Here is a 16,822-nt window from a genome sequence, read left to right as displayed (position 1 = left end):
ATGAGTACTGGACTGTATTCTCTGTATAGACTGACTAGATGATGATTAAATTCGACATTGTGTTTTGTGCTGTATGGCTTTGCGACAGTGTAGTATAATGGGAAAAAAACTGGAAACATCTAATCTACAAAACCTCTTCTCTGATGATTGATTGCTGCTCAACTATATACATTATGTGCTTTCCTTTGAAAGAGTTTCGTCCTCGGTATGGTTAGGTTCGATATAGAGTTTTTTGTCTTTCACGGAAACATTCACCTTCTCTCCCTCACGGATCTGGCCCTTGATCATAAGCATTGCCATTGGGTTCAAAAGCTCCTTTTGCAAAGCTCTGTTTAAAGGTCTGGCACCGTAGATTGGATCGTAGCCCTTATCGGCCAAAAAGTCCTTTGCTTCGTCTGAAAGAGACAAGCTCATTCTCTTGTCGTCAAGACGGTCCTGGACCTCTCTCAAGCGGATTTCCAAGATGTTTCTCAATGAAGATTTGGACAAACGGTTGAACACCAAAATATCGTCCAACCGATTCAAAAACTCTGGAGGGTAATGATGACGCAAGCTTTCAACGACATTGTTCTTCACCAGTTCACGGATCTTTCCGTCCTCGCTGGCTTCCTTATCGGCCAACAAAATCTCCTGGCCAATGTTAGAGGTCATGACTATGATAGTGTTGCGGAAGTCAATTTTCTTGCCGTGAGAATCAGTCAACGAACCTTCGTCCAAAACTTGCAACAAGAGCTTGGACACATCCTTGTGGGCCTTTTCAAACTCGTCAAATAACACAACCGCATATGGTTTCCTTCTCACAGCCTCAGTCAACTCACCACTGTCTTCATAGCCAACGTAACCGGGAGGAGAGCCAATCAATCTCGACACAGTGTGCTTTTCTTGGAATTCGGACATGTCAAACCGAATCACAGAGGATGTGTCATTGAACAAGAACTCTGCCAATTGCTTGGTCAACTCGGTCTTTCCTGTTCCTGTAGGACCCAAAAACATGAACAGCGCAATGGGTCTCTTGTCGCTCGTGAGACCTGCTCTTTGCAATCTGACCGCATCGGAAACAGCGTGAATTGCTTCATCCTGGCCCACCACGTGCTGCTTCAAAATAACTTCCATGTCCAACAATTTATCCTTCTCGCCTTTCATCAAGCTGCTGAGAGGGATTCCTGTCATTTTCGAGATCACAGCCGCAATGTCGTCGGATGTGACAGAATCGTGCAAAAGCGAAGTGCTCTTGATGACGTCTTCTGAGTCTGTCAACTGTTGCAACTCACGTTCCAACTTGGGAATCGTGGCATACTGCAACTCGGAAGCCTTGGCGTAATTTCCTTCACGTTGAGCCTGCTCCAAGTCGAAACGAGCCTGTTCCAAGTTCGCCTTGGCAGACTTGACGCTGTCGATGGCCTGTTTCTCGCTTTCCCATTGGTCGGTGAACTCCTTCAACTCAGCCTTTTTCACGGCCAAGTCTTCTTCTAACTTTTTGCGCCGGTCCACGGACAAGGAGTCTTCTTCTTTTCTAAGCGACTCCAACTCAATCTCAATTGTCATGATTTGTCTGTCCAACTGCGCAATTGCATCAGGCTTCGACTCATGTTGCAATCTCAATGTGGAACAGGCTTCATCGACCAAGTCAATGGCCTTGTCAGGAAGAAAACGGTCGGTGATGTACCGATTCGAGTAAAGAGCAGCTGTGACCAAAGCACCATCTGCAATTCTCACACCATGGTGCACTTCATACCGTTCTTTCAAGCCTCTTAAGATGGAGATGGTATCTTGGACAGAAGGCTCACTCACCAAAACAGAAGAGAATCTTCTGGCCAACGCAGCATCTTTCTCAACGTACTTTCTGTATTCTTCGATGGTAGTGGCACCACACAATGAAAGTTTTCCCCTGGCCAAAGCCGGCTTAAGCAAATTTGATGCGTCAATGGACCCTTCGGCTTTTCCAAGGCCCATAAGCAAGTGCAACTCATCAACAAACAAAATGACCAGGCCCTTCTTGTCCTCAACCTCTTTCAAGATCTTCTTCAACTTCTCTTCGAAATCACCGCGGAACTTGGCGCCCGATATGATTCCAGCCAAGTCCAACGTGATAATCAGCTTGTTCTTCATCGACTCGGGCACCTCGCCCTTGATGATCCGCTGCGCAAGCCCTTCCATCACCGCAGTCTTACCTGTTCCCGCATTACCTATAAGAACCGGGTTGTTCTTCGTTCTGCGCGAAAGAATCTGGATAGTTCTTCTGATTTCCTCGTCTCTTCCAATGACAGGATCGAGCTTGCCGTCGCGGGCCATTTGCGTGAGATCACTGCCGTACTTTTCTAGAGCAGGAACGTTATCGTCATTGTTCTGTTGCATCTGGAGCTGCCGCGGGCCAGAGCTGTGGAAAAGTCTTTTGGGCACAAACGGTGCTGACTGACGGAATGTGGCACTGACTAAACTGGGTACTGGGGCATAGGACGTGGCGTTTGTGGAGAATAAAGTGGGTCTAGCGCCAATTGTTAAAGCTCTAGCAGCCAGAGACAGAGCCAAAGCCGTTCTGGACTCCGCTAGTCTAGCTAAATTTTTCGGTCTAAGATTTGCTCTCAACATGGGTGATGCGAATAGCAAAATTATCAAGGCTCCGGATATTCCGTGGTCTGACTACAATATATACTAGTCACACTGGGGTCATATCCACGATGTGCAGGTCACGTGCTCTCCTACCCAGAACGCCCGAGAACGTTCTAGAACCGGGCAACACTGCTGGAGAAAAGAAAACGTTTATGTTTCCGCAAGTCAGACGGCAACTGCTGCTTTGTTTCGCTGCTGTAATTTGTCACCTATCATTGTTCTTATGTTGGAATTGTCTGAAGTAGAAAAGTAGTGCCACCTGCACACCCAATGTCTGACTTTCGTTATCTGCAGTCATTATTTTACATACAGCCAACCTCACTGTCCGCCATTTTTAAGCAGACAGAACCGCCTGTGTGGCGTAATGGTTAGCGCATTTGACTTCTAATCAAAAGATTCCGGGTTCGAGTCCCGGCATGGGTTCTACGCGGTTTTAGCTCAGTTGGGAGAGCGTCAGACTGAAGATCTGAAGGTCCTGTGTTCGATCCACAGAAATCGCATTTCTTTTTTGCACAAGACATCTACATCATATATCCATAGACGCTGTGTAATTTTTCACGCCGTTTCTGTCTCTTCATTGTTTTTCCTGTTCGTTCCTTCGATTCCTTGTACTTCCTCTCTTCTTTCTACTACTCTTTTGATTTTCTTCTGTTCATCGTTTTTCTTCACTACTCCATCGCGAAGTGAAAAATCACTTCTCCACACTACTATGTTCATTGGCAAAAAAGCGCCAGCCGCCCTACGAAAGCAGCTATGGCCTGTTTTTCCCACCTACAACATCCTCGGCTCCCGAAATATCTACGTCATGAGCCACGAGAGGCGCAAAAAGGCCGCCAAGCGCAAATCAGACAAGCTCCAGCAATGGGCTGAACAAGAAGAAATGCGCTTGGCCCGCGAGAAAAACCAGCAGTACGCCAAGAAATTGAAGGAGCTCAAACAGCTCACACGCAGCGTGGCGTCGTATGTGCGGACACGCGAGGCCCGCGAGCTCGAGGCCCAGAAGATCCAAGAGCTTGCGTTGCCTTCGGAGCTTGGAAAAGGCTCCGAGCCAGCTGGTCTTGCGGCGCCTGGATCGACCAAGATTGCCCCGTTTGACGCTTCGGCCGCGTCATTATCCACGTCCGCCGTGCCGTTGCCCCAGTCCATCCAAGACCGCCTTGGTCTTGCGGTGAAGTACTTGGTGTCCAAAGACCACCAGAACTGGAGCATCGTTCTCCAACAGTTGGAAGCAGCAGGCGGCTTCGACGGCCTCCCACAGAAAGACATCCGCAAGATGGTCTACGCCATTCCCAAAGACCAGCTCCGGCACGTTTTTCCCCAGATCGAGTCGCTTTTGGGCCAAGCAGGCCTTGCCGTGTCTCCCAAGTTGCTCAACACATACATCAAGAGTCTCATGCTTGGAAGGACATTGAACGATGCTCAGATTGCACACATCGAAGGAATTGTGGCGAAGATACGTGAGGAACCTGGTAAAGAGGGCAAGCTGGGCAAGCTTTCTCGTGCCACTTATGAGCTTCTCATCGAGGCATACGGGAAAAACACCAACGTGGCGAAGATGAACGAGGTGATCCAGGAAATGAAGGAACTCGGGCTCCAGCTCTCTCCTGTTGTGTACACCAATGTTCTCTCGACGTGTGTGTACAAAACCAGAGACCACCAGCAAGCGGTCAAGTTGTTCGACCTGATGAAGTTTCTCGCAGGGTCGATGGCGCCGCAAACCCGCGAGTACCAGGACATTATCGTTTCGTATGTCAACAACGACGACATCGAGAAGGCGTTGGATCTCTACCAGGAGATGTTGGACCAGAAACTCGACTTCAACCAGAATATCATGGTGGCGTTGGCCCGCGGATGTATGTCTCGAGAACAGCTCCGTTTCAAAGCGTGGGACTTCATTTTCGAAATCTACCGCTGTGGCTGGGAACCCACGGCAAACACCCTTGAGTATATGCTCTACTTGGCCTCGAAAGACGGTGATTTGGCGTTGGCCAGAGCTCTTTACCAGCAGCTCAACATCTCTAACGCCTTGTCGCCCCGGGCTTTTTCGTTTCTTTTCCTTGCCTACGCTCGAAGCAATGTTGGCAAGCTGATCGAAGAGTTCCAGCCTTTTGCCATTACGGTGCACGAGGAGGGAAGAAACTTCCGGCGCAATATTCTTGAAAAAGTGGATCTCACTCCCAGCACGGAGAATCCAAAACAGGCGGTTCCGTATCTTCCTAAAATTTCGCTCTCTACACCACAGGAAGTTTTGGCTGAATCCAGTGCTGTCATGGCCCACGCTCTCATGGTAAACAGAGAGTTTGTGAATGTGGAAAGTGTCACAACGTTTCTCAATGTTGCGGCCCGAATGGGATCTCTAGACGATTTCATTGACCGTTATGAAGAATTTACATTCTTGGACAAGACGGGAGTGACAGAAACGAAAACAGTCATTGAGCCGGAAATCTTGGAATCGACAAGTGTGCTTCTTGCACCAAAGGAGCCCAGTCCAACCAAGTCGCCGATTTTGGCCCAAGTTACGGAAAGCCAAAAGTCATCTTTCAAAATGCCCAGAAACACAATCACCTATCTTATTGCGTTGAAGGCTGCAGCTAAGCATAAAAACTACATTTTTGCACAGAAAGTCTGGACTGAAAGAGGAACATACAGAAAGTCTGCCGCCTTCAGAAACTTACCTAAATCAGAAAAGGAAAAATTGGACTTTAGCTTTGCAAGCGGTATGGTCAATTGCCTTACTGACATGAAGCTTCTAGATGATGCTCTAGCGATTTTGGTGAGTACAGAATACCAGTTCAAATGGACTTGGAAAGAATTGCTGCATCTCTATGCTGCAGCTGCCGAAGCTGGTTATGACAAGGTAACCAAAACCATTCGAGGTGTGGTGAAAAGAGCACAAATCAACTTCGAGGGGAAAATTAGGAGGAAGGATTACAAAAAATACGTCATGGAAAGAGGCTACTAAGGGCCACATGTACATAGTTTATAGAGAAAGACATGACCTAATCGTTACTATTACAATTTGTTCAATAGCTAAAACTTTTGTGGTGATTTCAGCAAGTTCTATGCATCGCATTGATGGTCTATTTACAAGTAATAATGCTGATTATGCCCTCCTTTGCAATGAGCTTCTTGACGTCCTTGTCAACAAATTTCTGGGCTGGAGTGTTCTCATAAACACGTTTCAAAATTTCTTCCTCGGGCTCCTCCAAAAGTCTTTTATCGCTCTCAAACGAACCTCTGCGCTTACCGTTGACCATCACATTGAAAGTGATTTGCAGAGTTGCAATCGGTTTACCAACAGGAAGCTTTTGGAAAAAAATCGACTTCCATTCTTGGCCGAGACCAATGCAAAGTGCTTCCCAACATTCTTCTGCCACTGAAGGTGTAACAGGAGCCATCAAGACCAAGAGCTTTTTGTATGCGTCCATGAGAACTTCAGGATGAATTTGCTGTTTCTCTTTAAGCACACGTTGAAGTGTGTTTGTTATTTTCATGTAATCGGAGATCACAGTATTCAAGGAGAGTTCTTCCACTGATTTGGTAATTCTTTGGGTGTAAGACAGAATTTCGTTGTACAAAGCCAATTCATTCTTATTGAGTTTGAAAGATTCATAATGCACATCGTTCAAAACCAAGTCGGAAAACTCCTCGCCAATTTGTTCGCTCGAGTCTTGGCCACGCTTGTATGCTTCCAAAACATCGTCCTTCAACTTGAGAACTTTTTTAAGCCACCTTTCCGTTCCCTGTAACTGCTCTTCATTCCAATTCAAAACGTCTGAAACAGGGGCGGAAAACAAAGTATGGGCTCTCACAGCATCTGCTCCGTATTTTGAGATACAGCTGACCGGATCCACACCGTTATATTTCGACTTTGACATTTTCTCATAACTGACGTTGGGCGTAACATTCGTATTTTTGATGACAGGGTTTCCGGAGCTGAGATCCAACTCTTCAGGTTTTAAGAAACGACCTGTTTCAGGATCAGTGAATGTAAGGCCATGAACCATACCTTGTGTAACTAATCTCTTGATGGGTTCATTCTTAAGATCTTTACCATCCCACAATCCAACGTCTGCAAGGAATTTGGCGATAAATCTGGAGTACATCAAATGTAAAATGGCATGCTCAACTCCGCCAGAGTACAAGTCCACGGGCATGTGTTTAGACGCTTTCTCAAAATCGAAGATTTTATTCTCATTCTTCGGATCCGTGTATCTGAAGAAATACCACGAAGAGTCAATGAAGGTGTCCATTGTATCGGTTTCTCTTTTCGCAGGACTGCCACAAGAGGGACAAGTGGTGTTCACAAAAGATTCAATGGAGGCCAAAGGATTGCCTTTGCCAAAATGCTCTCCTCCCACGGATGGAAGCAAAACAGGCAAATCTTTATCTGGAACAGCTACTGGACCACAAGAGTCGCAATGAATGATAGGTATTGGTGCACCCCAGTATCTCTGTCTGCTGATCAACCAATCTCTAATCTTGAATTGAATGGTTTTGCGACCGCTATTGTAGGTTTCCAAAATGGAAACAACTTTTTCGGCTGCGTCTTTGCAGGTTAAGCCTGAAAATACCCCCAACGATTCAAGACCGTTCGGAAGAATCTGCGAATCGTACAATTTGCCCTCTTTCAGTGTGAAAAGAGAGGTTTGGGCTGAAGCTTTGTCTGTGTCCAAATCACCAATTGTCTGACGAGCAGGAACTCCTGGATTATGCAACTTCCAAAACTCAGCATCTCTTTCATCGTGAGCAGGGCAGCCCATAACGGCACCATGGCCATAAGTGCCCAAAACGTATGGTGCCACATAAACAGGCACATCGAAAACTTCTCTCTTCTTGCCATCCACGGATATTGGGATCGACACAGAAATGTCTAGCTTGTAGCCTTCTTTCGAGGTCGGATCATCAAGTTCAGTCATTGCAGCAATGAAAGAGGCCAATTTTTCGTCCTTTTCGGCGGCCTTCTGCACTAAAGGATGGTTGAGTGCAAGGGCCACGAATTGCACGCTGAATAAAGTGTCAGGCCGCGAGGTGAACACCGTCAACTTGTCCCCAGAGCTTGTTGGAAACACAATATCAGCACCGGGACTTTTTCCAATCCAGTTTTTCTGCATAGCCTTGACTTTGTGGGGCCACTGGTCGAGGATTTGTAAGTCGTCCTGCAACTGCTCCGCGTACTTTGTGATGCCAATGAACCACTGCTCCAAAACTTTTTTCTCGACAATGGCACCTGAACGCCATGATCTGCCCTCGCTGTCAACCTGCTCATTGGCCAAAACTGTCTGATCCACAGGATCCCAGTTGATTTCGGCTCCCATGCGGTAAGCAAGGCCGTGCTCGAAAAGCAACGTAAAGATTTTCTGCGTCCAGCGGTAGTACTCGGGCGAACACGTATTGACCTCTCTCTCCCAGTCAAAGTCTGCCAACATGGCGTGCATCTGCTCTTTCATCTTCGCAATGTTCTGTTTTGTCCACGTTGCGGGATTGACGCCTCTCTCGACTGCAGCGTTTTCCGCAGGCAAGCCAAAAGCATCCCAGCCCATGGGGTGGATCACATCAAAACCTTGCAACCGCTTGAACCGTGCTAAGACATCGCTGATTGTAAACACTCGCTGGTGGCCCAAATGGAGGTTACCAGACGGATACGGGAACATTGTGAGGCAGAAAAAGGGCTCTGCTTTAGGATCTACGACATGTTTGGAAGGGTGGAGTGCGTTGTTGGGCGAAACGCTTCTCCATCGAGAGGCCCATTTCTTGTCAAGCTCATTGAGGGGAAGGGTTTCCGAGGACAGCTGCAACGCAATCGCTGAGCGGAAAAATGATCTGGCGCCCGCAATCCGAAGTTCCAGGAAATTCCGAGGGGTTTTAGCTCGGCAAAGCATCGGAGCCGTTGATGTTGATCTCAAACTGAATAAATCGCACTTGACCAAGTTTGGTGTTTCCTGCATTCAGTGGCTGAATCCAAGGTGAGTCGATTTCCATGTCAAAACTTATCCATTTTTTTTCTTTCGTTTAGCGTCCTCTCCGCCCCGCCAACAGCTTCAACAGGGAGAAAAGTAAATCGCACATGCCGTGGAATCCGCGCCGGTCAAGATTGTTGAGAAGCGTTACTCGAATATCATGATAACTGAGTGGAAGCCACGTGACTTCTTCGTCTTGATGAAGCTGTTTCACTGTTTCTTCAGCCAAGGGGCCCGGGTGCCGGATGTTGATATCCTGTTGTTGATCTTCTAGCATCCAAACTAGCTCTGCGCACATGTAAGCCAAACTTGGGTTTTGCACCAAGCCACCAACGGTGCGAAGTCGAATTTGGTCCGAGTAACCAAAGTAGTTGTGGGCACTGATCTTTTCGATAAAGCCGCTGTCAAGCATCATCCCCCAGTTCAACGTTTCGGCTTCTTTGTTGAAGGCTGCTTCTTTCCAGAGAAAGTTGATTGCATCCACAACATAGGAGTTTCGGAGCTGTAAGGCAGATTCATCTTCGAATGTAACTTTCTTTAAGAAAGCTAGGTAGCCAAGAGATTCAGACAACACGTGAGGGTTTGTTGAGACAAAAAGTTGATACATTAATACCGGAGGAGGTATGAGAGCGCTGGCATTCTGCCATGTTCTAATGTCTTCAGCATCAACAGATTTGAGGGCAGTGAAAATATCAAGAAAAGCAAACTGGGCCCCAAGCTGAAACAGCATCCATCTTCTTTGAGCGAATGCAAAAACCTGCGAGAGGATATCGACCACCATGACGGGAAATTCCGAACACAAGTCCAGTGTGCTATAAAGTACATTCCATTTGTAAATGCAGCGGGCAAGTTTGATGAAAAACTGTCTTGCCAATAGAGAAGCCTTGGATTTACTGACGCTTTCTTGCACAGCATCAAGGTTAGTAATTGTACTGCTGAAAGCGTCGATTATGTTTTTTGTAGGCGGAAGAAGTTCAAGAAGTTGGATTTGAACTGAAACAACATATTCGTTGGGAGATTGCGCTATGTGTCTTGAGTACTCCAAAAGAGGTGCCAGTAGTGATTTGAGACCCCCATAGTGAGAAAAATTGGCGAGTTGCGATAGCGCCAAATGTGATTTTTGCGGCTTGTCGCTCAACACATGGTACTTGATGGCATATTCGAGCTTTTTGATTCTGTGATTGTCGCTTTCTTGGTCTATTAACAGTAGGGCCAAAAACATGCATCGCAAGTGCTCGTTAGGGAGAGAAGAGACACTCAAAACAGATGTGATATTGGACATTGTGATGTTTTCGAAATTAGAAACCAAACTGCGAAGAGAATCGACAGTGGCGATTGAAACAGAAGAGGATGACCACTCGAGAGCGTCGAAGTTGTCAGGCTCCAGCCCAACTTTCTTCTTTTTCGCTGATTGCTGCTCAAAACGGGCAAAGACCCGTTTCAAGTGTAGTTCCACCTGTTTCATTTGGGCAGATACAAGATTGTCCTCGTCTGGTTTCCACTCAAGCAACCGCCTGATTTCAGGGTTCGGGTAGTTTAGCATATCGAAGTTCTGCTCGAGTCTGACGAGTTGCCGGTCTTTGAAAAGCGTGGCATAATCCAAACCTGGAATATGCTTGCGGAAAAAGGCTAGAAGCATCTGAAGTGACGAGTCAAAGGGAAACTTGTCGGCCAAATCAGCCACAAGGTGCACATGCCACAGACGGATCGGGCTGTGCTTGCTCCCAACAAAGGGCTCAGTCTCGTGGACAGCCACAACGATCAAAACAGAAAGATACGGTCTCAGAAACTCGTACAGCAAGAGACCGAACAAAAGAGGGAGCGAGCGGCGCAAGTGGCGGAACACCGCCGTTCCAAATAGATGCAATGCACATATCAACCACTCGAGAAGTGCCTGCTGGCTTGCTATGGGTAAACGCTTCAGCTTGTGTTGTTTTCCGTTTTTGTAGTATATTTCTGGCGTGCCGACCGCGCTGACAATGCGGTTTATCAAACTGGGATCAAGCAAAAAGTCCTGTTTCGGCACAAGACATGACCGGATCAAATTGAGCCGCTGTGTGGCGCCAAGTGTGTGGTCGAAAACAAGATCGATTAGTGAGTTGAAGTTGTCGCGAGAAAGGCCTTCGGACGAGGCGATTTCCGCAAGTTCCAGAATCGTTCGAGTGGCGTGGCTTCCGTCGGCAGAAAGCTGGTCGAGAATGTCTCGAACCTGTCCGGGCGACCGGGCAATCATGTTTAGAAAAGAAGATGTGGAGGTAAACAAAGAAGATACGGGCACGTGATGCAGATGCGATGCCAAAGATATGGGGAAGCGCGATTCTATATTAGTGCCTTTGCCTTTGATTCTTTGACCACTTATGGAATCGAGTCAAGCTTTCTATCGAAATTAGCGAAGATGGCTTTAGAAGTAGAGGAATCTGAGAAGGCCAAATGTCTTTTTTTATGTATTTTTATGTTTTTTTTTTATCTTTTGATAATGGGGTGGATGCTCGTATACTTGCCAGCCACAGGCCGAATGTTTCACCTCTTTTCTAGCATCAGAATTATCAGATCCTGAATCTTTCCTGGATTAGATTGTTCGTTGGCTGTGCCGATTTCTATTATACTTCTTATCAATCATCGACTGTGTCATTTCCTGGAAGGCATTCTGATTTGAATATCCGTGAGTAACCAATGGTTGAAGTAGTTTTTCTTAGGCAGCTTTGCCTTATTTTAGTATTCTTTGCCTTTTGGGAGTCGTACAAATCTCAAGTATTTTTGTGTCTTCTACCGATACATTGGTTTTTATACTCCAATAATTGTGCTGAAGAATGTATTCGCAGTTTTCTTCAAAGCGGATAACAATGGCCAGAAAATAAATGTTCATTGCAAACAAATACAAAAAAAAAACTTTCACGATAGACCAGATTGTTTCCGTGATATTTCTTCTCAAGATTCCAATCCACTAGACTCAATCGGAGTCTTATTTTTATTAGTCACTTCTGTTTAATACTATATGAAAGAGGAAGTGCGAAGTACTACAAAAAGGCCCAAGAGAAACTTAGTTAGTATTTGGATTTCTATGTGTCGGAGGGAATAATTCGTACGATTGGACAATCGACATGCACGAAAACTCAGAGCACAATCTGAGAGTGGTTCACAACTCTGGAAAAAATCTGTCAAATATAGAGCAGCTTAGAATAAGACAAGCTTGCAGATCTATTAGATGATGCGCACGACATCATCTTAAGCATGTTAATCTAATAATAGATCCAGATGTACCATCGAACAGAAAAAGGAAAGTACCAGCTGTATTCGTCGATCCGGAAAAAAAAGGTCTTCCAAAAATTTATATGTTCCTAGAGCCAACAAAGCAATATACCACGCTCTTCGTTACACCTTATATGCCTCCTGCTTCACGATACCATCTGATTCCCCTGTCGAAACTCACAACACAAAGGCCCTCATTTGCATCACCTCCTGCTCCTCCACGTACTCCCTTTTTGATGAAGGCCACACCAGAACACACGGAGTCGTCGCTATCTTCGGGCTCAAAGTCCAAGTCCGATACGCTGAGTTGCACCGTCGCTTCTCGCTCACGCAGCTCTATGTTCCACACTCGAACGCAGCGGTCGAAACCGCAACTAGCCAACAAGGAGCCATCACCATTGAAACTGAGTCCCGTAACCCAGCCTCCATGCGCAAAGCCTCCCACCGTCGCCTTGGACAGATGGCTGGGACCTGTGAGGGAGCCCACGTTCTCACCATACTTGACGTCGTAAAGAGTAATGGAGCCTGCCAGCTGGTTGTCACGAGAAACGGCAAGAAGAGTGCCACCTGGCGAAAACGCTAGCGCACGGGGGATCGCAGTCGACCCTTTGCCCTTGTGCTGGAGGTCTGTCAGATGGAAGGTGAAGAGAGCCTTTTGGCTAGTCAAGTTATAAACCACGACGTCGCCGGAGATGTAGCCGACAGCGCACAAGCCGTCACACAGCGACACAGCCAAGGTGTTCGGAAACGATGTCGCGGTGTTGCTGGCATGGAGAGAGCCGGCCAACGGGCGTATTTCCACTGTCACAGCCCCATCGGATTCTTGCACATTCAACGGATGCACAGCCACACTGCCGTCGGCCTTCGTCACCACAAAGAAGTCCTGGGCAGAAGTCGGGTCCTTGTAAAAAGCTGGACACCAGCAGAGCGACGTGAAGTCGCTAAGATCAAGCTGCGTGAACGTGTCCAAATCGTCGTTGGTGTAGTAGAAGATGCGGACAGCACCGTCGAAACACGCAAACGCAAGCACTGTGACACGCGTCGTCAGCCCAGCAGGCACGGTTTCGTACACAGCCACGTGGTGGATGCCGATTTTGTCGATATGCTTGTACACAACATGTTCCAGCGGCGTGTGAACGTCGTCTTTCTTGTTGTCCCAGAACGCCACGTCTCCGTCGCAGGAGACAGAAATGGTGTATTTGTTGGTGATTTCCACTGCCAGAATATCCAGCTTATGCGCTAGGACCGCCGAAACGGTAGAAATGTATTGTTTTCCCATGGAGTAGTATGGATAGTTTTAAAGAGTGGAGTGCGAAAGTGCGAAGAAGTTGGTGCGAATAGTTGCGAAAGATGCGAAAGAAGATGCGAAGGAGAATTGGATTCAACATCCAGAGGAAAAAGTGAATAATGGTGAAAAGTGAATAATGGTGAAAAGTAAATAATGTTATTGAGGTGTAAGGCTTCTCAGAAAAATAACGGACAGCCCATAAACTGTTTCCAATTATTGTATGGTGAGTATGATAGACAAAGCTAGTAGTTAGAAGTAGTTGCCTTTATCTGTGGACATCCTATGCTTCCAAGTTCAATGACTTTCGTGAAGGAAATACTGACCGTATTTCAGATTAATAACCAATGAACAGGTAAAGCAAGGATAGAATTACTCTGGCTCGCAATATGAAGACAACAATAACATGTTGGTGGCCAGATCTAGTGGATGATGATAAACATAGTTTCCATTGGCAAACTAAACAGTCGTAGTTTGAGATACTTGCATAGCCCTAACTCTTAACAATGGTAGGAACTATGGTTCTCAATCTTTATTGTTTGTTCCAAATCTCTGTTTGCAAAGAGTTACAAATTAATCTTCTGTTTCTTTTACTCATACTCATTGCTCTGTATCTCACATTTTAACTAGAATTCAACGCAAGTACAAATTAAATACGTTAAGAAAGAACAAGTAGTTCAAAAGGGAAAATCCTCTTTGTACCCCAGAATCTTGGGGTTGGCGGGTGACACAAAAAGAATATGAACCCGTACCTCCTAATATTACACCCGTACACCACAAAAGACCCATGCACCATGAAAAAACCTTTACATCTCACAAGAAACCCATACATCCTGTTAATAAACCCATACACCAAGTGTAACATCCGTACACCTATTCTACAAAAACCCAAACACCAGGACGAAACACCCGTACACCCCATAGTTAAGCTACGAGAGCGTCCTCTCGATTTCCGTTATCCATAGGAAAATGTGAAATTCCTGGCTCAGTTGTGATTCGAACGCGTGCCCAGCCTTTACATGTCTATTCGTATTGTGAAACAAGTTAATTGAAGATTCTGGATCTTGCACAAAAATCAATTGTAATTATTTAAACATTTTAGATTAAGGAATTGGCACCTTATAAGTAAAACCAGGTCAATAACCAAAAGACTTTCAAATTCATCAATGACCTTCAGCTCTCTATAATTTTGAAAAAGTGAATGAATCATTCTTTTGTTGTGACGACCGTGAGTTGATTTATGGTTTGACGAGTTGGCCTTTATTCTTTAGCATCCACAAATGTGTTTATAAGGCAAGGCTAGCAAATATTCTCAACACGCACCATAAAGAGAATTATGTCTCGGAAAAATTGCTTTCAAGGTTGATGAGAGTGGACTGGTATATTATATATTCGGATCAATATGTTGATATTAAAAATTCAGAGATCAGGCTATGAAAGTAAGATTCAAGTTCATATAGATATTTCTTTGAGAGGACAATCATGGTTTCCTCCAGTGGCAAGACTTAAGGCTGAATATTGTTTTCAAACATTCATCTTTTGGGTTTTTTTTGATTCTTACATTTGAAGATGCTTCTTCTTCAGGCGTGTCGAAAACTTACCCTAAGGTAGTAGACAATAATCAGTTTGCAGATGTAATTCTTTTCAAAGTTTCTACTATGTTAAGCGCTTTGTCAATGTGGAATATTCTTTTCTTCATTAATGCATGAGTTAATCAATATGCGACTTAGTTCTAAACCACAAACACAAAATGTTTCGGAAACTTTTTACACCAGAAAAACGTAGATGTGAAAGCACTTCCTCTGAAACAGGCTCTTCAGAGGTAATTACCAAGGCAGATATTCCTGAGATCCCGTTGAAACGGCATTTTTTCGGGAAACCGCTAGTATGGAAAGATCCCACATGGAAAGAAGCCACTAAATCCGATTCCCTTTCAAGTACACCGAGAATTCCTAGGTCCAAAAGCTTCTCTTTTCGTACTTTGACCAAACGAGACCAAGTTCTTTGTCTTCCCCGCAGCAAAACTGTCCATTTTGCTGACCAAATCCACGATCGTGCCAAAGTTGAAGAATCGGAGACTGAGTTATATGGCAGTGATAGTAGCACACTGATTTCTGCTTCGGAAGAAGGGAAGCTAAGTGAAGAAACCATTCAAAAGGTGCAGGCAAACTTGGGAACAATATTCTCTCCAGAAAACGAACAGATGCCCTCGGAGTCTGAAAATGATGACATTGTTTCCGAACCACAAACGAAAACATGCAATGATGAAACTACAGAGAGCTCTTTTCTGGATTCGTATGGAGAAAACGAGGAAGAGGCCAAAGAAAACCAGACTCACATTGAGCTACTTTACCCCATCTACTCTCAAGCATGTAGCATAGTACAACTCGACCCTATGGATTTGGCAGTTTGCACTTTAGAACAGATGAAAGCAGGCATAAAAGCAGCCATGGATGATACGGGAACGAATATGAATTCCACCATTCGCATCATGAAAGGGTTGAAGACAAAAGTAAATGAGCTTAGTGGCCAGATTGCAGAAGTGACAGAAGAAAATATGGAGCTTAAAAAAACTCTTGCTAAGAAGGAAAGCGATATTGATGATTTGAAAGAGCTTTTCCACACTAGTAAAGAAGCTCAAAATGAAAACCGCAAGCTCAAGGAAGACCTCACACAGAAGGAAATACAGCTAGAGGAATTCAGGCAGAAGCATGAAGCTTTAGAGAAATCCATACAGAAGGGAAAAAACTCAGAGGAAAACAAATTGACATATATCTCAGAGAAAATGAGTGAAGATTCATTTCGTGCGTCCAAAGATAAGGCCTTGGAGAACGAAAACAAGGAGCTTGTGGCAAAAATTGAGTCATTAAAGGTGGAGCTTGTTCAAATGAAACAAAAGGCTGAATACGTCAACGAAGCAAATGCCAAACTTGATCAATACAAGAAAGAATTGCGGGCTCAGCATGATAGAGCACAGGATTTGGTAGAGAAGGATTTCAAAATGTGCAAAGCCCTCAAAGAGAAAGATGAAGAGATTGACAGTGTCAGAAAAGAAAACATCTTGCTCAAAGAGAACCAAGCAGAACAAAAAGAAAAGAGCCTGAAGATGGAGGCAGAGCTTGATTCCCTAAAGAAGAAAAACACCTCTCTCGCTGAAAAATTGAGAGATACCCAGAGTTCAATCGAGATATACAAGCAGAAATACCACCACATCATAACCACGGAAAAAGAGTTGATGAAAGAGTTGGAAAAGTACCAGACGTCCAATCGCATAGTGGTGGAGCTGTTGAGAAAATTCATCAAGTCCAATTTCGAGGCACTTGCGTTGGCATTCCAGCCCGAGTCGACCCAGGAATTTGCGCAGGCATACTACGAGTTTTCAGAAATCAAAATATTTACCAACGCAGACAGAGGAACCGTTTCGCTTCTCTGTGCGTTTCTTTTGTCTAGCACCAGAAGTCTCTTGAGCCAGTGCCTTAAAAACGAGAAGGTTTTGGAAGCGGAAGTTGAAAACAGACTCAAGTACCAAAAAGATGTGCTTCAAACATTCACCAAAATGACTTCTCGAATTCTCCACAGCCAGAATTTAAAAGCGAAAGCAGGACCGCCGGGCACTTTTTCCGATCGGAGACGGACCTCACTAAAATATGAGCCGCACTAATAAATGTGGATGCGTTTGTGCGACTAAGATATCTTTACTTGTGCTACGGGCGTAAAA

At 45.2% G+C, this 16,822-nt stretch overlaps 6 protein-coding genes and 2 non-coding genes across 8 annotated transcripts; 4 read left to right on the top strand and 4 right to left on the bottom strand. All coding sequences in view use genetic code 12, as the record gives it.

Annotated features, from left to right (window-relative positions):
* Positions 1-171: 171 nt before the first annotated feature.
* On the bottom strand, positions 172-2,589 carry HSP78 (chaperone ATPase; the record flags this gene model as incomplete). The annotated part of the gene is made up of 1 exon (XM_002617276.2): positions 172-2,589. The coding sequence occupies one exon, from the start codon at positions 2,587-2,589 to the stop codon at positions 172-174; it is 2,418 nt and encodes an 805-aa protein (XP_002617322.2).
* Positions 2,590-2,960: 371 nt separating this feature from the next.
* Positions 2,961-3,033, top strand: FOB63_005696. Its single transcript has one exon. It is a non-coding gene; the product is annotated as a tRNA-Arg (tRNA).
* Positions 3,034-3,037: 4 nt separating this feature from the next.
* FOB63_005697 lies at positions 3,038-3,110 on the top strand. The gene has a single exon. It is a non-coding gene; the product is annotated as a tRNA-Phe (tRNA).
* Positions 3,111-3,319: 209 nt separating this feature from the next.
* On the top strand, positions 3,320-5,572 carry FOB63_005038 (uncharacterized protein; the record flags this gene model as incomplete). Its single annotated transcript, XM_002617277.2, has 1 exon — positions 3,320-5,572. The coding sequence occupies one exon, from the start codon at positions 3,320-3,322 to the stop codon at positions 5,570-5,572; it is 2,253 nt and encodes a 750-aa protein (XP_002617323.2).
* Positions 5,573-5,690: 118 nt separating this feature from the next.
* NAM2 (leucine--tRNA ligase) lies at positions 5,691-8,558 on the bottom strand (the record flags this gene model as incomplete). Its single annotated transcript, XM_002617278.2, has 1 exon — positions 5,691-8,558. One exon carries the CDS (start codon positions 8,556-8,558, stop codon positions 5,691-5,693), a length of 2,868 nt encoding a protein of 955 aa, XP_002617324.2.
* A 64-nt stretch (positions 8,559-8,622) lies between these two features.
* On the bottom strand, positions 8,623-10,803 carry FOB63_005036 (uncharacterized protein; the record flags this gene model as incomplete). Its single annotated transcript, XM_002617279.2, has 1 exon — positions 8,623-10,803. The coding sequence occupies one exon, from the start codon at positions 10,801-10,803 to the stop codon at positions 8,623-8,625; it is 2,181 nt and encodes a 726-aa protein (XP_002617325.2).
* A 1,146-nt stretch (positions 10,804-11,949) lies between these two features.
* On the bottom strand, positions 11,950-13,098 carry SKI8 (SKI complex subunit WD repeat protein; the record flags this gene model as incomplete). Its single annotated transcript, XM_002617280.2, has 1 exon — positions 11,950-13,098. The coding sequence occupies one exon, from the start codon at positions 13,096-13,098 to the stop codon at positions 11,950-11,952; it is 1,149 nt and encodes a 382-aa protein (XP_002617326.2).
* A 1,756-nt stretch (positions 13,099-14,854) lies between these two features.
* On the top strand, positions 14,855-16,765 carry FOB63_005034 (uncharacterized protein; the record flags this gene model as incomplete). The annotated part of the gene is made up of 1 exon (XM_002617281.2): positions 14,855-16,765. One exon carries the CDS (start codon positions 14,855-14,857, stop codon positions 16,763-16,765), a length of 1,911 nt encoding a protein of 636 aa, XP_002617327.2.
* Positions 16,766-16,822: the final 57 nt, after the last annotated feature.

The sequence above is a fragment of the Clavispora lusitaniae genome (genome assembly GCF_014636115.1).
Source record: "Clavispora lusitaniae strain FDAARGOS_655 chromosome Unknown tig00002663_pilon, whole genome shotgun sequence".
Classification (NCBI taxonomy): Eukaryota; Fungi; Ascomycota; class Pichiomycetes; order Serinales; family Metschnikowiaceae; genus Clavispora; species Clavispora lusitaniae.
This window is presented reverse-complemented; position numbering and strand designations above follow the sequence as displayed.